The sequence below is a fragment of the Stegostoma tigrinum genome, chromosome 34 (assembly GCF_030684315.1).
Source record: "Stegostoma tigrinum isolate sSteTig4 chromosome 34, sSteTig4.hap1, whole genome shotgun sequence".
Lineage (NCBI taxonomy): Eukaryota > Metazoa > Chordata > Chondrichthyes > Orectolobiformes > Stegostomatidae > Stegostoma > Stegostoma tigrinum.
This window is the reverse complement of record NC_081387.1, coordinates 16,500,774-16,524,184: the sequence shown is the minus strand read 5'-3', so window position 1 is coordinate 16,524,184 and position 23,411 is coordinate 16,500,774. Positions and strand designations below refer to the sequence as shown.

At 43.6% G+C, this 23,411-nt stretch overlaps 1 protein-coding gene across 6 annotated transcripts in view; it reads left to right on the top strand.

Annotated features, from left to right (window-relative positions):
- The window catches only part of LOC125446606 (hepatic and glial cell adhesion molecule-like), a 67,422-nt gene that overhangs the window by 18,030 nt on the left and 25,981 nt on the right, over positions 1-23,411 (top strand). For 4 of the 6 annotated variants that reach the window (XR_009442917.1, XR_009442916.1, XM_059639547.1 and 1 more), the window contains exons 3-5: positions 19,129-19,398; positions 21,619-21,706; positions 22,712-22,810. Coding sequence is in view for 4 of the 6 variants with exons in the window: in XM_059639547.1 (XP_059495530.1) it covers positions 19,129-19,398; positions 21,619-21,706; positions 22,712-22,810 (457 nt within the window). In the remaining 2 variants the exon portion in view is untranslated. The remainder of the gene's footprint in view (positions 1-19,128; positions 19,399-21,618; positions 21,707-22,711; positions 22,811-23,411) is intronic. The other 2 variants (XM_059639549.1, XM_059639548.1) reach the window with 2 other exon arrangements.

Genomic DNA, 23,411 nt, shown 5'->3' with positions numbered 1-23,411 from the left:
TTGGGTTGTGTTGTCAGGAGATCTATAAGATACGTAAGGATAGTAAATGCAAGGAAAAGCTTGTGTTTTGGTTCCTATTTCACCAAGAGCTTTGGATCACTTATTCTGGTAGCAAAGGATGGTTAACTCAGATCGGAAACTGAGACTTACCATTTTTTCCCCGAAACAACACAGAGAATTGTCAGTGGTAAATTTTTCTGAAGAAGGGTCCAGACCCAAAACGTCAACTTTATTGCTCCTCTGATGCTGCCTGGCCTGCTGTGTTCATCCAGCTCTGTTCCTTGTTATCTCAGGCTTCAGCATCAGCAGTTCCTACCATCGTTGAGCCAATTGTAAGTGGGGCCAGTTTGGGGAAGAAAATGTCTGAAGCTGAGTCTGATGCATTAACGTACGATTTACTGTTGATTTTTTGATGAAGCCATGACGTTGGCCATTGGCAAAGTGAAATGAATACAGGGGTATAGGTTACGTCAAGCAATGGTTATGTTACTGTCACAGGTCCAAAGTATTTCTGGAACTGAAAGCTCATCAATTGGACAGTACGTGGCAGGCCAGGATACTCTGTCAAAATTGTAGGACAGTAAGAAAGAGATCAGGAAGAAAGGGTGCAGTGGTGTGAAATGAGCCATTGTGGCTAAACACATGGGAACATGGACAGGGGCTGGATTGGAGCTCTGGCTAAGTTCCGAACTGGAATTTGGGAGAGACTGTATTCCAGATGAATTTAGGAACAGGTGAACAAATGTAAGTATGATGGTTCTGAGCACAGCAACTAAAAGGTTCCCTGGCTGTGATTTTTATGAAAGACATCCTGCAGTAATTGTGGAGCTGCTTTGTGAGCTTTCAGCTGATCAACGAGACTGTAATTGGTTCTGAAGAGAAGTCATACTGGATTCAAAACATTAACTGTATTTCAACGAGACTGTAATTGGTTCTGAAGAGAAGTCATACTGGATTCAAAACATTAACTGTATTTCAACGAGACTGTAATTGGTTCTGAAGAGAAGTCATACTGGATTCAAAACATTAAACTGTATTTCTCTCTCCACAAATGCTGTTGAGTTTCTCCAGTTTCCTCTGTGTTTGTTTTTAAACTAGATTCATGGAGAATAAAGACTATAGGAGAAACTAGGGATGTCACAAAAAAAGCTTTAACTGTCAGCTAAGAATGTAGGAAAACAGTGATAAGAGCTATGAAACAAAAAGATTCTGTAAGAATTTGGTGTGTGTGTGTGGTGGATAGGGAAGAAGCACCCTTAAAGATAAAATGGTCTGTCCTTGGGCAACATTGAAGCTACTGTCAATCATTCAATCCTTAATCTGTTTTCCTGACTTCAGCACAATTGGAATTCTGGGTCAGAAATGAAATGAAAACTTGTATCTATGAGTGTGCGTAGGCTGAGATTCTTAACAGGATTTGTTTTCACATTGTTTCTTGACCTTTCAGCAAAGCATTGCACTGATACCGTGTGGAATTTCCCCTTCATTAATTGTTGTTCTTGCTGGGTGAGACTAAGTGCACCCAGTCCGTCGTGGCCCAGAGAGAAAATAGGCCCAGCAGTTTGGACTCAAATAGGCCCAGCAGAGCAGACCCGTGGCAGTGGCTTCTGAGGTGAGTTTGGGTCCCTGGCACTTCTGCATTGATGAGGTGGCACTCGTGATTACTCAAGGCTCTTGCTGCTGCTGCAGAGGTGGGTTCAGGCTCCCAGCAGTGTCTGCTTCCAGCGCAGATTCATGGAGGTGGCGGTGGAAACAAATTTGGGCCCAGTCCGAGACCCGGGAGGCATCAGCTGTGGCTACATCTGTGAGTTTGGGCTGGTCATATTTACTTCGAATGTTGGAATAGATACTTTTGTTTTTGACTGAATCTGCCAAATTGTGACAGGTTGTTCTCAAAGCAACCTGGGTACTGAAAGTAATGCCCTACCAATTGGAGCAAAACCCCAAGATGCTTAATTATCATTGGCAAGAGGGAAGTAATATGAAAATCTGCCCTTTGAGAAATAAGAGTTGCATCCTGGTTACACTTGTATGTTGAGATTGGGAGACATTACGCAGGTTCCTCGACTGATCCTTGAACAAAACCACTGGCATAGAAAGTTATAGCAACTGTGACCTTGATGGTCTGTGAAATGAGAGAATCACTTGTCCAGTGGATGAAACTGTTTGATCATGACAGGCACCGATTAAAGGATGTCTTCACAGCCTGCTTTTCCCTGTGGAGACTGTGTGGAGATTGCCATTCTTGCTGACTAATTAATCATTACGGACTCCTTCCCCATTGTCTCTGTAGTTTGCACCAGGGCCTCGAGGTTTCAAGCAAAGATTCTCCCCGTGTGTAATACATGAGCGGGTATTCTGTGAGACATGTCAGAGAGTGTTACTTTTTTATTGAAGCAAACCTTATTACAACTGGCGGTTTGAAACCCCGTGATGTGTTCTCTCTCTGTGTGTGGCTTGGAGGCCACTGCAAGCATGTCACAGTCCTGCCTTGCAAAGCTGCTTTAACGAATGTGACGTTAGAGTCATGTACAGTGCGGAAATAGACCCTTTGGTCCAACTCGTCCATGCTGACCAGGTAACCCAAAATTAATCTAGTTCCATTTGCCAGTATTTGGCCCCTCTTCCTCTGAGTCCTTACTATTCATATACCCATCCAGATGTCTTTTAAATGTTGTAATTGTATCAGCCTCTGCATGAAGAAATTGCCCCTTAAGTCCCTTTTAAATCTTTCCCCTCTCACCTTAAACCTATGCTGTCTAGTTTTGGACTCACCCATTCTCAGATAAAGTCCCTGCCTACTATCCAAGACCTTGACCACCATCTGTGCCTCTTATGTTTTCATAAACATCTATAAGGTCATTCCTCGCCTCCGATGCTCCAGGCAATGCTCTGTTTTACACATAATGTGTATTTACACTGTCAAGCTTCTCAGGGAAGCAGCGCATAATTGGAAGTGATGTGTAAATAAGATTACTTGGGGCTTTCATGAGATGCAAATGGAAATGAGGTAGTTGCCTCTCAATGGCAAGAAGCCGGCATTGAAATCTGTAGGCGGAAGTTTGGGAGAAATTTTCTCAACATCAACATTATAACTGTTTTGTTTAATTCTTTCCATAATTGATCACCTTTCTCTTTATTACTAACACAATGCTAGGGAAATGAGAGTTCCATCCATATATGTTTAAAGAGGAATATGTTCCACTATTGTTAAAGTCACACTGTACTTGTATTTGTTTAAAATGCAGCATTAATTGTTTATGAATTTTCTAACACTGTAGACTTCTGCAAGGAAGATGTAACAACAGTTGTGAATGGGCAGATTCTAGATCTGGTCCCTCTGTGGCAGGTTGTCCAAGATCTTCAAGCTGTCTCTTCGCTGGCGCATTGCGCTGTGTGCTCTCCCCCAGTCTGGCAGCCGCCCCCAGACAAGGGCAGCCACTGAGCGGCTGAATCAGAGCTTCAGATGTTCCCTAGCCCCTCATCAGCTGTGGTTTCCTCGATGGCAGCGGCATGCTGATGGCCTGGTGCCCCACACTGGGGATTGTGGCTCGGGGCGGGGTGGGTGGAGAAAGGTGAGGGTAGCCCCATTTCCTCACAAGAGGAGGAGGAGGAGGAGGAGGGGGTGCTGGAGATGAATGGTGATGCGAGTCGAAGCCTGGTGGGGCCGAATCTCAGGGCAGCATGGAAATGTTCTGTGAATTCCATGAATGCCTGGCAGTGACAGCGTCCAATCCAGTTTTCAACCTGTCTTAGTGTGTTTTTCCTTCAGGAATTTCTTCAGCCACAGGTTGGTAAACTTGGAGAACTCATTGCCCCAGAGCGCCGTGGAGGCCACATCCAATTGAAAGTATTTTAAACAGAAATAAATAGACTCTTGATTAGTCAGGGTTCAAGAGTTATGGGAAAAAGAAGGGGAGTAAGGTTGAGAAATTTAGAATTTCACAAGTCTCTATGAGAACCCCTCATTTATCTGAACTTTAGCGAAAACCTAAACTCCTCATATGTCAGACCCACCATCCCAAAAATTAGCCTGGCAAACCTTCCCAGCATTCCCATGAGAGTAAGAGCATCCTTCCTCAGAAAAGGAGACCAAAACTGCACACAGTATTCCAGGGGTGGTCTCACCAAGGTCCTGTATAACTGCAACAACACATCCCTGCTCCTGTACTTGAAACCTCTCACAATGAAGGCCAACATACCATCTGCCTGCTGGCACCTGCATGCTTACCTTCAGCGACTGGGACATAAGAACACCCAGGTCCCACTGCACGCTCCCCTCTCCCAATTTACAGCCATTCAGGTAGTAATCTGCTGTCCTGTTTTCGCTTCTAATGTAAGTGATTTCACATTTATCCATATTCTATTGCATCTGCCATTGATCTGCCCACTCACATGTCAAGATCATGTTGAAGGATCTCTGCACCCTCATCACAGTTCACCCTCCCACCCAACTTGATATCATCTGCAAACTTGGAGATGTTCCATTTTTTCCCCTCATTCAAATCATTAATTATTGTGGTCACTAGCTGGGGTATCAGCATCAATCCCTGTCGCACCCCATTAGTTCCTGCTTGCTAATTTTAATTCCGACTTTTTATTTCGTCTCTGCCACCCATTTTCCTATTCAGCTCAATACACGTCTTCCCCCATCCCATGCACTTTAATCTTGCACAATAGTCTCTTCTGTGGGACTTTGTCAAACACTTTCTGAAAGCCCTAATATATTACATCAATTGACTCCCCCTTGTCAATTCTACTCATTATAACTTCTTAGAACTCCAACAGATTTGTCAAGCATGATTTTCCCTTCATAAATCCATGCTGACTTTATCTGATCCTGCCACTGCTTTCTAAATGCTCTGCTGTAAAATCCTTGACAATGGATTTGAGAATTTTCCCTACTACCAACGTTCGGCTCACTGGTCTATAATTCTGTTTTCTCTCTGCTTCCTTTTTTGAATGTTGAAGCGATATTAGCTACCCTCCAATGTGCAGGGACTGTTCCAGAGTCTATCAAATCCTGGAAGATGACCACCAATGCAACCACTATTTCTAGAGCTACTTTCCTAAGGACTCTGAGGTGTAGGCTCTGAGGATTTATCTGCCTTCAATCCCAATAATTTTCCCAGCAACATTTCTTCACTAATATTGATCTCCCTCAGTTCTTCCTTCTCACTTACTGACTCTGGTTCTGATTTCATGTTCTTAGGTATGGCTCTTAGTTTCTCTTCATATGCTTTTTGAGGATGTACTTGAACCATCAGGCATGTCTATAATATGGGCAGTGATTAATATAGTTCATTTCAGCCCCCTTTTTAATTTGTACTTAAGGTTAAAGCAGAATGGCAGTCAAGCTCCCTTCTCAAACAGATTAAAGAGTAGTTATACATGCCTTTGGTAGTACTTTGGACTAAGAAGATAAATATGTCAACAGGAAGTAAGAAATATGATGAATGATACACTCCAGAGCCATATAGCCGTACATCATGGGAATAGATCCTTCAGCCTAACTTGTTCTGAGAAGGATCACTCAATCCGAAACATCAACTCTGACTTCTTTCCATGGATGCTGCCAGACCTAATGAGCTTTTTCAGCAATTTTTACTTTTGTCCCTTTAAATCTTAGCTGTCTCACTATAACCCAACGCCATTTAGTTTTGGACTCACTAACCGATGGGAAAAGCCCTCGGCTGTTCACATTATCTATGCCCCTCATGATTTTATAAACATCTATTATGTCACACCTCAGCTTCCTATGTTCCAGGGGAATAAAGTCCCAGCCTCCCCTTATCACTCGAATCTTCCAGTATAGGTAACATACTTGTAAATCTTTTTTGCACCCTCTCCAATTTAACAACACCCTTCAAGTAGCATGACAGCCAGAATTGTATGCAGTACTCCAAGTGTGGTTTTACTAACATCATGTGGATAAGACAAAGGAATATAATGGGAAGGAACTCCCAGTGAACAACAAACAAAGAACAATACAGCATAAACCAGGTCCTTTGGCCCTCCAAGCCTGCATTGACACATTTTGCCCTTCCATACTAAAATTGTCTTCATTTACAGGATCCCTATCCCTCTATTCCCTTCCTATTCATACATTTGTCCAGGGGTTTCTTGAAAGTTGCTATTGTGTCTGCTTCCACCACCTCCTCTTGCAGCACGTTCCAGGCATTCACTGAAAAACCGGCCTCGCACGTCTCTGTTCAACTTCCCCCCCCACCCCCTTGCAACTTGAACCTGTGTCCCCTGGTAATTGACCCCTTTCCTGGGGGGAAATGTTCTCATACTTTTCACTCTACCAATGCCATTCACAATTTTATAAACTTCTATCAGGTTTCCCCTCAACCTCCAGTGAAAACAAACCCAGACTATTGAACCTTTCTTCATAGCTAAAACCGCCATAACCAGGAAACATCCTGGTAAAACCTTTTTGTACCTTCGCCATAGCATCCATATCCTTCTGGTAGTGTGGTGTACACAATATTCCAAGTGGGATCGAACCAAACTTCTGTTCAGCTGCAGCATAACTTGCCTATCCTTATACTCAATGGCACTTCCAACGAAGGCAAACATGCTATAGGCCTTTTTTATTATCTTATCTACCTGCATTGCCACCTTTCAGTGATTTGTGGACCTGCACACCCAGATCCCTCTGCATGTGAATACTCTTAAGTGTTCTGTCATTCACTGTATAATTTCCGCCTGTATGTGACCTTCCAAAATGCATCACATCACGTGACCAGATTAAACTCTATCTGCCATTTTACTGCCCATGCGTCCAACTGATCTATATCCTCTGACCATCTTCTCACTATCCTATACAGCTGCCATATTAAAGACTCTTTTTCTATTAGTGCCACGCCTATAAACTGAGCCAAAAGTGTGCATATCAAATATGAATTTCTGTGCACTGTCAGATTTATAAAATCACCACAAACAAAAACTACCCATATACATTTATAAAGTGTTGCTCCGTATTTTCACCATATAGAAAAGATTATTACTTGGCAGCAGAGTGTGAATTGAACCTGTTTTAAAGTCAATGAAAATGACTTTCTTCCCTTTCTCCAGAACCAAGTAACTCATCTCAATCTGCTGCTGAAACAGCATAATTTTCTGTATCATTAATATCATTAGCATTCACATTGTCACCAGTCACATCATTCCACAAATAATCATCTGTGACATCACATACCATCGGATACCCGACATTTTATTAATCATTTGCTGACTGTCTTTGTTGTGAGTTAATGCCAGGGCTCTACAACCCACTCTCAGAGGATTGCTCATGTTGAAGCCTACATGCTACCTCTGTCTTTTCTCCTCTGACCAGCCGTCATTCCACAATGTTCTCATGCTGCTCTTGAAGGGCTTGTTAGAGAGACAGTCAGAGACTGAGTGAACAAAGCTGATTTGACTATCTGGAATCACTGGGAATATCACTATTTTGCAGTCTACCTTCATCAGCATCCAGATGAGGAGACCTTTTTGTTAGGTGATCTTCCTCTTCAGATACTCTAAATTTTCTTCAGCCATGTTTTTAAGCCACCTTTATGGGGTGGCATGGTGCCTCAGTGGTTAGCACTGTAGCATCACAGCACCAGGGACCCGGGTTCGATTCCAGCCGCGCGCGACTGTCTGTGTCAAGTTTGCACATTCTCCTAGTGACTGTGTGTGTTTCCTCTGGGTGCTCCGGTTTCCTCCCACAGTCCCAAGGTGTGCAAGCTAGGTGGAGTGGCCATGGGAAATTGCCCGTAGTGCTCAGGGGTGTGTGGGTTATGGGGGGATGGGTCTGGGTGGGATGCTTCAAGGGGCGGTGTGGACTTATTTGGCCAAAGGGCCTGTTTTCACACTGTAGGGAATCTAAACTTAACTCTCCGTGGAACACCACTAGTTACAATCCTTCCACCGCTACCTTCTGCCTCCTATCACTAAGCCAGTTCTGTATCTATCTAGTGTGGCCTCATTTGGAATATTGCGTGCAGTTCTGGTCACCCCATTACCAGAAGGATGTGGAAGCATTGGAAAAGGTGCATTGGAAACGAGGAGATTTACCAGGATGTTGCCTGGTCTGGAGCGCAGGCCCTATGAAGAAAGGCTGAGGGACTTGGGTCTGTTCTCATTGGAGAGAAGGAGGCTAAGAGGAGATTTAATAGAGACATACAAGATGATCAGAGGATTAGATAGAGTGGACAGTGAGAGTCTTTTTCTTAGGATGATGACTTCAGCTTGTGCAAGGGGGCATAGCGACAAATTGAGGGTTGATAGATTTAAGACAGATGTCAGAGGCAGGTTCTTTACTCAGAGAGTGGGAAGGGCGTGGAATGCCCTGCCTGCCAATGTGTTAACTCAGCCACATTAGGGGCATTTAAACAGTCCTTGGATAAGCATATGTATGATGATGGGATGGTGTAGGGGGATGGGCTTAGATTAATTCACAGGTCGGTGCAACATCGAGGGCCAAAGGGCCTGCTCTGCGCTGTATTGTTCTATGTTCTATGTTCTATCATCATGTTTGCAAATGACACAAAACAAATGGGAAGGCAAGTAATGAGGATGACAAATTCTGTTGAGGGAAATGGACAGATTACACAAATGCACAAAAAATTTGGCAGACAGAATATAGTGTAAGGAAATTTGAGATTACGCACTTTGGTAGGTAGAACAGAGGAGCTGACTATCATTTAAATGGAGAAAGACTGAAGAAAGCTACAGAAGATTTTTGGAGTCCTCATCAATGAAGCACAAAAGATAGCATTCAGTATGTAATGGAGAAGGCAAATGGAAATTTATCCTTGCCTCCACTGATTTCTGCTTTCACTGATATTTTATCAGCATCCACCTATAGCTTATAATTGTTGAGCATTTTGTTAAGAGGCCTTTTCTGTTGGGGATATGTAAATAAAGCTAGTTCAGCAATGGCTGCTTGCAGCCAAGCATATGTTAGAGTAATTGTCATTACCAACTCTCCACGGATTTGAGCTGACTTTTAATGTAGAATCACAAATCTCTCTTGTGGATCTTTGTGTGACTGAACAAACCATTTTTCGATCAACAGGCCTTTGGACACATGGGATAGGATGTCTCAGGAGACATTGGGATCTGGAGTATAGGATTTGCCTCCTTTTGACACTTCGTCATCAAGGCATTAGGACTCAAAGTCTGATACAATTCGATGGACAAATTGTTGTCAATGTGAATCATTGGGAGTGAATTCCTCCCTGTCACTGGTGTAAATACTATTATAGTTCAAAGACATCTTCAGAGTGTCTTTGTGGTAGTTTCTTTGTCATCTCGTGGATGTCAGGACCCAGTGGTGTAGGCGGTTTATATCTATCTAGATGCATGGCCTGGTCTATCAGAGTTAGTTTTGCCTAGATTTGTCTGAATGCTTTAAAAGCTGCCTTCACGGAGGACACTTGAATTTGTGCAATAATCTTCGTATTGAATCCAGAGATTGCAATGCAGATATTCCTTGTGGAATTTATATGGTGATCTTGCTGATTCACAGTGCAATCTCAATGCAATACAGGAGTATGATAATGACAGCTGCTCTGAATTTCAGGTCAAAAACATGAAGGTCAAAATCATACTGAGTGTAATATACAAATCAAAGACAAACATTTGCCTGGGATGAATTTTACTTTGTTTCAGAACTTAAGGACCGAAGAATAATGTGACATAACTTTAAAACTCCTAAAGTTGCTTTTGAGGAACATTAAAGGCACATTTGGAGGCAATGGGAGATTTTAACCCTAACAATGAGGATTGGTCTAATTACAGTTGAAGATTTCACATTTGACTGAAGCAAAAGAAACAGCAGAAGAGGATAAAGCAAGCGTTTCCTTCACTATGATCGGAGCAAATGTGTTTGATGTGATTTTAAACCAACATTGTCCGAGCAACCCCCAGTTTGATGGATTCAGCTGATGTTAATGAAATTCCTGACTCACATTGTGGCATGACTAAGAATGAGATTGCACTGAGGTTTAATGTCCCATCAAAGGAAATAGTTGCCAAGTGAATCTATTACAGATTATACTCTCAAATTAATGAAACTCTTCCCATCACAACAGATCTGGCATGTGCTTAATGATTCTCTTTGGAGATATATTTGAACTAAAGGACAATAAAGTTCAGGCCAAGTTTTTGAGTGAAGACATTGACCTGAGATGGACAGAGGCCTTTGCCTTCATAGCCATGGAGGTGGCAGAAAAAGAAATATGCAATTTTTTTTTTAATCTGAGCAAGCAGGGAAGGTGCTCCAGATTTGGATGAGATCCAATCTATAGCAGACAAGTTCACAGGCTTAAAGTCAGAAATTTGGAAACTGCCATTGTCTTTATTGAAACTAATCACTTGAATGCCCCCATTCCCAGTCAAAGTGCTCAACCTGTCGGTGAAGTCTCTCATATCCTGAGGGCAAGCAGGAACTTAAGAAACTGTAATGTTCCAAATTATGACAAAGAACACACAGAGTATTGAGTATGAAAGTGTTCAAGAGTTCAATTACAGTATGTAGAACACATTTGGATGGGTACATGGATAAGATATGAGACAAATGAGACTAGTTCAGATTAGGAAACCTGGTGGGTGGATGAGTTGGTCCATTGTGCCTGTTTCTACGCTGTATGACTCTATGACTCTGTGTCTCTAATTCTAATCCCCACTACCTGCATGGAAATTGGGTATTCACATTTATTTTCATGATTGATATGGCTATGGTAGTGTCTGATATCTTGGAAGGAGGAGCCATAGTCCTTCACACAAAATTCTTTTGAACCTTCAGCTATTCCAATAAGTCAATTCCAGTGTTCAATGATGGAGTATAAAGATCCTACAATGTGGAATTAGTTGTGGAAGATGGATGAAACCTGTGCAAATTAGATATAGGAAATTAGGAATAGAATGACCTCGTTATTGATGACAATAGGAGACCAGCACAAGACCATGGAGCTTTCTTGGTTTGCTGCCCATTGGTGACCCTCATCACCATATGTACAGTTTTGTCATTCTGTAGCCAGCTGCATTATCTTCTTTTCTAATGAAATGGCACCCTGATGTCCAGGAGCACCACTGGCCAGCACTCCAGTTCCATTTCCAGACCCACTCCTCATTTAAAACTTCCGACCTGTCTCCAGCCTGTAATGAGACACAGTCTGAGTGTGTTGGAAGTGAATGGACCAGCAGTTAGTGGTCATGCATAAGCAGAGGTGGTGGCAAGGTTTCCCTAGTGAGTGAGTAGGAAGTGCAGACAGCGCGAAGAGTTAGTACTTTAGGAGAAGAAGATGAGTGAGAGCTGTGACATGAAACATGCAGTTCTGAGTATTGTAGTCCATTAGCCTGGGTGAGAGGCATGTTCAGTGGAAGAGCTAGAGTGCGCGGTGGTTCTGCAAGTGTGAGGTTCTAAAGAGAAGATGGTGGCACCTATCCATGCAGAGCACAGAATATATTGATCTTCTTCCTGCCCTGATGAGTATCTCTTGATGTGGGACAACACACTGAGCTGGACTGCAATTTGTGTCCTCTGGTGGATCAGCAATGAAGAGAATTGACTTCTTCATTCCCCAACATCTTCAGGTCTCCTCAGAAGGGAGATTCCGCTTGGTTTTCTTCAGTACTATGAGCTGAGATTTCAGAAGTGAGTGTTACAGTATGAGTGGTGGTTCCTGGCTTACGGCATTGAAAGTGGGGTACAACCATGACATGAGAGACATAGATACTGGAAAACCTGGGATGTGGCATGCATTCTCTTCCTCACCATAAGATGCACTGAAAAATGTGCTCAAAATTTTGGTTTCATAATGAATGAGTGGAAAAGTGGAGGACTGTGTGAGAAAGGTCATAGTGGAGTAGATGCCATAAAACTCATTTACCACCATACATGGCTACAAATGGGAAAATCCAGCACTGAGTTGTTACTAAGCTTTCTAGCCTTGTCCTGTGCCTATTGGTTCCTAAAAAGCTTCAGTTCACTTCTTACTTCCTGCTTTCTACTTAATCAGGCAGAGGTTTTGGGATTCCTGTCTTCATATTCATATGTTAAGGGTCAAGCATTGAGGATTGAGGAGAAATTTCATCTGAAATCTTGTTAATCTTTTGAATTATCTTTCCAGAAGGCTGTGGGTGCTTATTTGTTGAGCGAATTTGAGGCTGTGATGAATTTTAACTTCTCAGGATGATTGGTGTCCATGGAATTGTACAACTACATAAGTGCAGAGAGAAGGAAATTGAAAAGTGAAAGTCAAGAAGCAATAAAGATAAGATAAACAATGGAAACATAAATATAGAGCATTTAATTCGTTCTCTCCAACCCACCCTGAGAGGTACAGCTGCCTGTAATATTCCAGAAATAACTGTTCCTTTGCACAATTTTACAGACAACCAATTGTTCTTGGAAAACATATCATAGTTTAAATGAATGATAGTGTAGGGGGATGGGCTTAGATTAGTTCACAGGTCGGCGCAACATCGAGGGCCGAAGGGCCTGTTCTGCGTTGTATTGTTCTATGTTCGATGTTCTATCTTGCCAGCTCACCCCAATATCATGCGACTTCACCTTTTCTTCTGGTCTGCCATAAGGGACAATGCCAAAGGCTTTACTGAAGTCCATGTAGATAATATCAACCGCTTTTCCCTCAGCAATTATCTTCATCACCACCTCAAAAATCTCGATCAAGTTAGTAAAGTACGACCTCCCCTATTTAAAACCATGCTGTCTATCACAAATAAGTCCATTTGCTTCTTAATGCGTATGGATCTTGTCATTGAGAATCTTTTCCAATATTTTTGCTACTGCTGATGTAAGGCTCACGGACATGTAATTTCCCTGATCACCCCAGCTAATCAATGGGTTAACATTGGCTATTCCAGTTAATGGCAAAGTAAAATCACAGGATACCTTTGGACCTTGTCACTGCTTGGACTGACAGAATTGTGAAGGAAAATTCAGCTTTGACGTCACTTCAAGCAAAGCTCAAGCCCCAGGTGGGAATTGAACCCATGACTGCTGGCCCTAGAGGCCAATGCCTTATCCACTAGGCCACTGGGGCTACTCAGTCAGCAAATTGTTGGACTCCTTATTTGATTTCTTTAACTGCTGAAGAGGTTACAACTTCCAGTCAGACCCAGGTGGCTTCTGCAGTAGGATAGCCGTTTTATATCTTAATTGGGTAGAGTTCTTGGAATAGCAGATCAGAGGGAACTGGACGAAAGACGGCGCAAGCAAATCCTTGGCCTGTGGCTCTGCAACTTTGGTGGGCTTTTTCAGCTGCCTGGTTATTTTACGAGCAGACCACTAGTTTTTTTGTACTCATTTTGTCTCTAATCCATCTGTTCAGATGCACACCTCTGGGACAGGGAGGACTTGAATTCAGACCTTTCTGGATCAGAGTTGGAGGAGCTTAAAGTGACCTTTGGACTGTGAGAGGCAGCTCTTTATTTTTAATATAAAGAAAAACAAGAGCAAACAAGTTGATGCTAATAAAATGTGAGGCTGGACGAACACAGCAGGCCAAGCAGCATCTCAGGAGCACAAAAGCTGACGTTTCGGGCCTAGACCCTTCATCTGATGAAGGGTCTAGGCCCGAAACGTCAGCTTTTGTGCTCCTGAGATGCTGCTTGGCCTGCTGTGTTCGTCCAGCTCTGATGAAGGGTCTAGGCCCGAAACGTCAGCTTTTGTGCTCCTGAGATGCTGCTTGGCCTGCTGTGTTCGTCCAGCCTCACATTTTATTAGCTTGGAATCTCTAGCATCTGCAGTTCCCATTATCTCTGATACAGCAAACAAGTTGATACTTGTTTATTAGGCCTGGCCTGGAAATGAATTGATGGTTGATTCTTCTTATAAAGCTCTATCTACAATGCTTTGAGTCCAGTGAGGGTTTATGCTCAAGCAGATGGCAGGTTTGAATTTTTACTTTTAGTCCCCCCTCGTGAGCAGATGTCGGTATGGCAGGGAGAGTTTGAACTGGATTGTGCCTGTGAATGTTACAAGATGAAGTTTTCATTGCTCCCTGGTTGTATTCTCTTTATCAACTCACTGAAGGTTCAGAGACTAGAATCTCTTATGAGAAAAAAAATCCTCAAGCCCTACTGGAAGCTGCCTGCACGCATCAATGTCTTTGGAAACCAAATAGGACAGGATTCTATTTGCTGGTATTGTTACAAATTGCGGATTCTGTTCAAGTGAACTGGCCAGTTATTTTTTTGTTTCTTTTCCCCCTTTTGATTTATTTCTGTGTGTCAATCTGTTTTTGTAAAAGTGGGGGTTGGAATCAGTGAAGACTGAGTTTAAATCATAGAAATTAAATACATTACCATGTGGTTTAACTTTACACTGCTAAAGCTAATCTATCGTTCATAAATTGTTAAACCTGTTGTTTAACTGGTAAATGCGGTGTTTGGTATTGATGATTCACAAAGCCTGGCACCATTTATTCAGAAGTCTGATTAGGAACGATTGGTGTCAATTTTGAGGGTCATTGAATATTTTAATGTTACTTTTTTATTACTCATTCATGGCTAACCGTCACTTATTGTCCGTCCCCAATTGCCCTTGAGGTGATGGTGCTTCCTTGAACTGCTGCAGTCCATGTGCTGTAGGTAGACTCACAACTCCTTTGGGGAGGAAATTCCAGGATTTTTTGTCCCAGCAACAGTGAAGAAATGGGGATATATTTCCAAGTCAAGTTGGTAAATGGCTTGGAGACGAACTTGCAGCTGATCGTATTCCAATATGTCTTCTGTCCTTATCCTTCGAGATGGAAGTGGTTATGGGTTTAGAAGGTGCTGCCTAAAGATCTTTGGTCAATTTCTGCAGTGCATCTTGTGAATAATATGCACTGCTGCCACTGAGCATCAGGGGTCAAGGGAGCAGACGTCTTTGAATGTACGCCAATCAAACAGACTGCTTTGTCCTGGATGTTACTAAGATTCTAGAATGTTGCTGGAGCTACACCCATCTCGGCATGTGGAGAGTATTCCACCACACTACTGACTTGTGCCTTGTAGACAGTGGACAAGGTTTGGGAAATCAGGAGATGAGTTACTCGTTGCAGTATTCCTAACCTCTGACATGTTCTTGTATCCACTGTATTTTTGTGACAAGGCCAGTTGACCTTCTAGTCAACGACGCCTCTCAAGATGTTGATAGTGCGGGATTCAGTGATAGTAATACCACTGAAGGCCATGGAGCAGTGGAATCTGTTGTCTCTTACTGGAAATGATGATTGCCTGGCATTTTGGTTGCTTGAATGGTACTTATCACTTCGAGTGATAGAGCTGTACACCCTTTTGGTCCAACACCTTCATGCCTACCTGGTATCCTAACTTAATCTAATCCCATTTGCCACCATTTGGCCCATATCCCTCTGAATCCTTCCTATTCTCTTACCCATCCAGATGCCTTTAAAATGTTGTAATTGCACCAGCCTTCACCACTTCCTTGGGCAGCTCACTCCATACACACACCACCACGCTCTGCACAATAAAGTTGCCCATTAAGTCCCTTTTAGATCCTTCTCCTCTCATCTTAAACCTATGCCCTCTAGGTTTGGATTCACCCAACCCAGGCAAAAGACCTTGTCTATTTACCTATCCATGCCACTCAATTATTTATAAACATCTCTAAGGTCACCCCTCAGCTTCCACAATGCTCCAGGGAAAAAAAACCCATTCTATTCAGCCTTTCCCTATAGCTCAAACCCTCCAACACTGGCAGCATGGTGTAAATCTTTTCTGAACCCTTTCAAGTTTCACAACATCCTTCCTAAACCAGGGAGGCCAGAATTGAATGCAGTGTTCCAATAGTGGCCAAACTGATGTCATCTGCATTCATAACATGACCTCCCAACTCCTATACTGGATGTGCTGACCATTAAAGACAAGCATACCAGATACCTTCTTCACTACCCTGCTTACCTGTGACTCCACTTTCAAGGAACTATGAACCTGCACTCCAAGGTCTCTTTGTTCAGCAACACTCCCCAGGACCTCACCATTAAATGTATAAGTCCGGCCCTGATTTGCCTTTCTAAAATGCAGCACCTCACACTTACCTAAATTAAACTCTATCTGCTACTCCTCAGCCCATTGGCCCATCTGATCAAGATCCGGTTGTACTCTGAGGTAACGTTCTTCGCTGTATACTACACGTCCAATTTTGGTGTCATCTGCAAACTTACTAACCATACCTCCTGTGTTCATTTCCAAATCATTTGTATAAATGATGAAAAGCAGTTGGGCCAGCTCTCATCCTTGTGGCACACTGCTTGTCACCGGGCATCCAGTCTGAAAAGCAATCTTCCACCGCCACTTTCTGTCTTCTACCTTAGAGCCAGTTCTGCACCCAAAAAGCTTGTTCTGCCTGTATTCCATGTTATCTAACCTTGCTAACCTGTCTACATGTGGAACCTTGTCAAACACCTTAGTGATGTCCATATAGGCAATGTCTACCACTTTGCCCTCATCAATCCTTTTTGTTATTTCTTCAAAAAAACTCAATTAAGTTAGTGAGACACAATTTCTTACACACAAGGCCATGTTGACTATCCCTAATCAGTCCTTGCCTTTCCAAATACATGTAAAACTTGTCCCTCAGAATCCCTTCCAACAACTTGCCTACCACCGAGAGCCGAAGCCTGGATATTGTCCAGGTCTTGTTGCATTTGAACATGGGCTGCCTCGGTATCTGAGGAATCATGAATGGCGCTGAACATTGTGCAATCATCAGCGAGCATCCCCACTTCTGACCTTATGATGGAGGGAAGATCATTGATGAAGCAGCTGAAGATGGTTGAGCGTAGGACACTACCCTGAGAAATTCATGCAGAGATGTCCTGGAGCTGAGATGACTGGCCTCCAACACCACGACCATCTTCCTATGTGTGAGGTATGACTCCAACCAGCACAGAGTTTTCCCCCTGAGACCCAATGATTCCAATTTTGGTAGGGCTCCTTGATGCAAAACTCAATCAAATCTGGCCTTGATATCTTGTCACTCTCACCTCACCTCTGGAATTCAGGTCTTTTGTCCATGTTAGAACCAAGGTTTTAATGAGGCCAGGAGTGGCCCTGGCATTACCCAAACAGGGCGCCAGTGAGCAGGTTATTGCTGAGCAGGCGCTGCTTGATAGCATTGTTAATGACACCTTCCATCACTTTATTGATGCTCAAGAGCAAACTGATGGGGCTGTAATTGGTTGAGCTGGATTTATCCTGCTTTTTGTGTACAGGACATACCTGGGCAAATTTTCACATTATTAGGTAGATATCAGTGTTGTAGCTGTGCTGAATCATCTATGCTTGGAGAATGGTAAGTTCTGGAGCACAAGTCTTCAGTACTGTTGCTGTAATGTTGCCAGGGCCCGTAGCCTTTGCAGTATCCAGTGTATCCAACCATTTCTTGATATCACGTGGAGTGAATTGAATTGGCTAACGATTGATATCAGTAATGCTCGACCACTGGACGAGGCCGAGATGGATCATCCACTTGGAACTTCTGGCTGAAGGTTGCTGCGAATGTTTCAGCCTTATCTTTTGCACTGATGTGCTGGGCTCTTGCATCGTTGACGATGGGGACATTTGTAGAGCCTCCTCCTTCAGTGAGTTGTTTAATTGTCCATCACCATTTATGACTGGGTGTGGCAGGACTGCAGAGCTTGGGCCAGATCCGTTGGTTGTGGGATTGCTTAGCTCCATCTATCACTTGCTGCTTATGCTGTTTGGCATGCAAGGAGCTTCACCACTGAAAACAAAAAGTGCTGGAGATCACAGCGGGTCAGGCAGCATCAATGGGCAGAGAGCTTCATCAGGTTGATGTCTCATCTTCAGGTACGGCCTGTTGCTGCTCCCGGCATGCCCTCCTGCACTCTCCATTGAACCAGGGTTGATCCTCTGTCTTGACGGTAATGGTTGAGTGGGGGATATGCCAGGCCATGAGGTTACAGATTGTGCTGGAGGACAATTCTGCTGCTGTTCGTGGCCCACAGCGCTTCATGGATACCCAGTTTTGAGTTGCTAGATCTGTTCGAAATCAGTCCCAGAATATTAGCTGGGTTTTTGGATTAATTATCTCGAGATAATGCCACTGAACCATCTTTTTCACGGTTGAAGTTGGGTAAGGATGAGGAAGCGTTCAAAACTGAAATTGACCAAAATAAGGAACAAACAGAAATAGACCCTTAGTTTTGATGCAGAACTATTTCTTTCCCTAGATCTGACCTTTAAAGTTCTTTAATTTTTCATAAAAATCATGTGCACTCAGAGATCCCAGTGCTAAGTAGAAGTCTGTTTCCAGTTCCACTGGGAATGCTGTGCCACTTTGTTCCCTAGGATTGGTGCAAAATCTTTCTGACCTGTGGAGTTTCTGTTTAACTGTGACATTAAGTGAGACCCACCTGTCTTTTCAGCTCAACTATGAAAATCCAAGGATGCTCTGCAATAAAAGGGACGAGATAATATTTATCCTTCACCGAATGCCAAAACTAAATTTTCTAGTTCATGCGGGCTAATATTCAAATTTCCTCCCACAGTTTCCATTGTACAGAGGTCATTTTTCATGTCCATTCATGGGAAGAAATTATTGCTGACAAATGAGAAATTATGGCCCACATCTCGATGCAAATGAGATGTTAATAGTGAGCCACCGTTTTGAGCAGCTGCAGCCCATTTATAAACTGTGACTAGTTGTTTGAAAGGGTGTCTTGCAACGGAAAGGGAACGGAAGCTTAGATTTGTCCTGACAATCAGCAATGGTTTCATGGTCATCAGTAGATTCTTAATTCCAGGTTTCTTTTTCTTAAATTGAATTCAAATTCCACAATCTGCTGCGGCAAGATTCAAACTCAGGTCCCCAGGGCATTAGCTGAGTTTCCTGGATTAATAGTCTAATGATAACACCACTAGGCCATGGTGAAATTCGCACTGCTATCTACACAGCTGTATGGACTGGGCCTCTGGAGTGTTAGTGTGATGACGTGATGGCAGGTAACTGTTGTCTTGACTCGGGTGCACTCCACTGGGCGTAAAACACTTTGGCACACCCTGAGTTTGTGTAAAGTGACTGCAAATTGTTGCATTTCATCATTAAGTGAGATGCCTTCGATTTATGCCTTTTTCCAGATCCTCTCTCTCGGCCCACCGTGTTCTGCAATGGCAGCCTGGACGGGTCCCCAGTTTTGCTGATCTGTACAGTGGAGAGAGGGAGAGCCGATACTATTCACTGGAGCAGAGGTGATTTCAGGCTTCTGCATGACGAGCGTTATAGGATGTCCAAAGACAACAGTACCGTAATCATTCAGAGCGCTCAGGAATCAGATTCTGGCAATTATACCTGCACTGTTGAAAACCCAGTCAGTCAAAGCAAGAACAGTTGCCAGCTGTTCTTCAAGAGTAAGTCTGTCATCTGTATCATTCACCTAACCATCCAATTGGATTGCAGTTTCACGATCTGCATAGTGTTATGAGCACCTTTCTGGTCAACCAATTTCATTGACTCATAGACAAAAAATTAAAGTCCAGTGTAGTTCTTTATTCTTACAGTCCATCATTTTTAAAGGCGTAAAAATAAAAAAAATACACTGATCTTACACCTTGAACCCGTGGACCCAATCTGATGAGTCTTTTCTAAATTTGCTAACATGAATGTTCACAGATCTGTGCTTTGAGTTCTAAAAATCTGTAGATGTCTCAGCAGACACTCTTGGGTTTGGAAGATTCAGTGTCCTTCTGCTGAGGCAACTTATTCACTGAACTATCGTGAATCTTCCTGCTCGTGGAGAAACTAATGTGGCTTCTCAACGACACACTGGCGTCTGATGAACTGAGCTGATAAAGTCCCTGCTTCTGAACTGAATGTTAAAGGAAATACACTCATCTTCATTTACTTTTCAGTTCAGACCAATCTAATGGCCTTGCAGGTTTACCTGCTGTAAACACCACTGTGCGTAAATAGTCTTCTATTAACACAATCGATGTTTTCCCTCTGATGAAGGGTCTAGGCCCGAAACGTCAGCTTTTGTGCTCCTGAGATGCTGCTTGGCCTGCTGTGCTCATCCAGCCTCACATTTCATTATCTTGGAATTCTCCAGCATCTGCAGTTCCCATTATCTCTGATGTTTTCCCTCGATAGACAAACAGGAAAAAACACAGCAGACCTGGGTAGCATCCAGAAGAAAGGAGCAGCCAATGTTTCAGATATTACCTTTCTCCAGGGCTGCATGTGGAGGTAGGGAGAGATGCAGACAAAGGGAGTGGGGGAAGGGGCGAGGCACAATGGTGGTGATAGGTGGATACTGGTGGTAGGTACGCTCTGATTGGTCAATGGGATGGATGAATCTGGTTGGTGGCTGGAAGGGAGGGTCAGAAGGTGGAATGGAAGAGAGGAAGTGGTGCTGGAAGGGAGATGAATAATGGGTGGGAAGGTTACTTGAAATTGGAGAGCTCAATGTTGAATCGTCCAGCTGTAGGGAGCCCAGGCAGAAGATAAGGTTGTTCTTCAAATTGATGTTCCGAGGCACTGTGACACTGGAGGAGGCTGAGGAAGGATATGTCGGAGGGGGAGTTGGTGGGGATGGGTAGTTGAAATGGGCAGTGACTGGGGTGTTCGGCTGGCCATTTCGGCCCTCCGACACGGCCCCATCCTGCTTCCCCTACAAAACGTCCCTGTCCTGCTCCTCTTCCGACACCTCCCCATCTCACCATCCCTCTGACATGTCCGTCCCTGGCCTCTTCCAGTGTCACAGCAACATGGAACGCAAATTTGAAGAACAACACCTTATCTTCCAACTGGGCAACCTACAGCGCGGAGGACTCAACATTGCGTTCCCGTCCATCCCCCACCTCCCCTTCCCAACCCCACCTCCTCCCTTACATTCCACCTTCTGAACCTTCATACCAGCCAACAACCTGATTCATCCCTTCCATTGATCAACCAGGCCATGCTTATCACCAGTGCCCACCTATCACCACCATTCTGCCTCCATCCTTTCCCCTCCATCTTTATCTGCAGCTTCTTTTACCCCAACATCCAGTCCTAAAGAAGGATTATGACCGAAATATTGACAGCTCCTTCTGTCCAGATACTGCCTGGCTTGCAGTGTTCTCCCAGCCTCCTGTTTGTCTACCTTGGATTCTAGCATGTGCAGTATTTTTTTGGTCTCCAACAATGTTTTCACTCACCTGCTTTCTGATGCATACTGGATTAAGTCACTGTTCCAGAAGAACTCTCTGATCTTGTCTTCTTTTAAAGAAAGCCCTTTGTTAAAATAACCAAACACTCATCTGCCATTATTTTGAAATCAAACTCCAAAAGTGATGTGTACATAAATTATACTATTTTCATCACCATGTGTTGATCTGTATGGCGTGTTTAAGAGTAGGACATGAGCTGATAACATTCTGACCTTGGGGGAGAAGTTACCCTTCGAACCTCAGCTGACTCTTCAATGCACTTCGAGATTGTGTAGTCAGGTAGAAGGGAACCCGATCATCATCTTTAAATGTTTGCCATTGGTTCTTTATGTCCACTAAATTGAGGTAAATTATAGATGACAAAATACATTTTCCTCTGGCAGGAGGTAGATGAAGACTAATATTTTCCTTTTCTTTAAGGTCAGCGGCCCAGAGTTCGACTTGGATTACATATGGCTGGTGTTCTTCTGTGTTTGGTAATAGTTGCATTGAGCATTTTTTTTGCTTGGTGAGTATTCAGAATATAGATTTGCCAACAAAACCATCACATAGAGTAAGTGACAAACTGATACAAACCAAGAGATTTGGTGCAAAAATCATGAGGAGTGTTTTATTTTCAGTGTGAACAATTTACTCTGCCTCCACAGTAAAATGATATGATAGTCTAAAAGAAGGCCTATACTGATCATTCAAGATAATAAAATGTGAGGCTGGATGAACACAGCAGGCCCAGCAGCATCTCAGGAGCACAAAAGCTGACGTTTCGGGCCTAGACCCTTCATCAGAGAGGGGGATGGGGTGAGGGAACTGGAATAAATAGGGAGAGAGGGGGAGGCGGACCGAAGATGGAGAGAAAAGAAGATAGGTAAAGAGGAGAGTATAGGTGGGGAGGTAGGGAGGGGATAGGTCAGTCCAGGGAAGACGGACAGGTCAAGGAGGTGGGATGAGGTTGGTAGGTAGGAGATGGAGGTGCGGCTTGGGGTGGGAGGAAGGGATGGGTGAGAGGAAGAACCGGTTAGGGAGGCAGAGACAGGTTGGACTGGTTTTGGGATGCAGTGGGTGGGGGGGAAGAGCTGGGCTGGTTGTGTGGTGCAGTGGGGGGAGGGGACGAACTGGGCTGGTTTTGCGATGCGGTGGGGGAAGGGGAGATTTTGAAACTGGTGATGTCCACATTGATACCATTGGGCTGAAACGTCAGCATTTATGCTCCTGAGATGCTGCTTGGCCTGCTGTGTTCATCCAGCCTCACATTTTATTATCTTGGATTCTCCAGCATCTGCAGTTCCCGTTATCACCTATACTGAGCATTGTTTGGTGTGGTGATGCATTATCGTTCACTCAGGGAGCCCACGTTGCTGTACCAATTATGTACTCCACCTACTTGGGCTAAAAGACATATTATCTCTTTAAATAGTTCGGGATTATAGCCAGCTCCCCCACAGTGCAAGTATGTCTTTATCTGGCATGACCTCAAACTTGGATCAACTCCTTTTCTTTTCAAATTCATGCACAGGATGAGGGTATCGCTGGCTAAATCAGAACGTATTGCCTGGAGAGCAGTTAAGAGTCAACGCATCGTAGCGGGCCTGGAGTCACATGAAGGCCAAACTAGGTAAGGATGACAGTTTCTTTCCCTAAAAAACATTATTGAACCAGATGGGATTTTCCCAACAATCAATAATGGATTCGTAGTCATCGTTAGACTCAATCTCTTAAAAAAAATTAAATTCAAATTCTGCTGTGGCAGCATTCAAACCCCAGAGATAGTAGGAACTGCAAATGCTGGAGAATTTGAGATAACAAGGTTTAGAGCTGGATGAACACAGCAGGCCAAGCAGCATCAGAGAAGCCGGAAAGCTGACATTTCAGGCCTAGACCCTTCTTCAGAAAATGATTTTCTGATAAAGGGTTTAGGCCCGAAACATCAGCTTTCCTGCTCCTAAAATGCTGCTTGGCCTGCTGTGTTCATCTAGCTCTACATCTTGTTATGTAGGATTCAAACCCCAGGTCGTTATCTGAATCAACACTCCAACGATAATGCCACTAGGCCATTGCTTCCTTTGGACATAGTCTCCTATGATTTTAACTATCTCTGGTTGACCATGTGCTGCAGTAGTGGGATTACAGGTGAATAAGGAAGTCAGTAGGGCTTCACATCTGGCATCACAGCTTGCGAAGGAGAGATATCAATGGTGCTCAGTGGGCTATCTCTT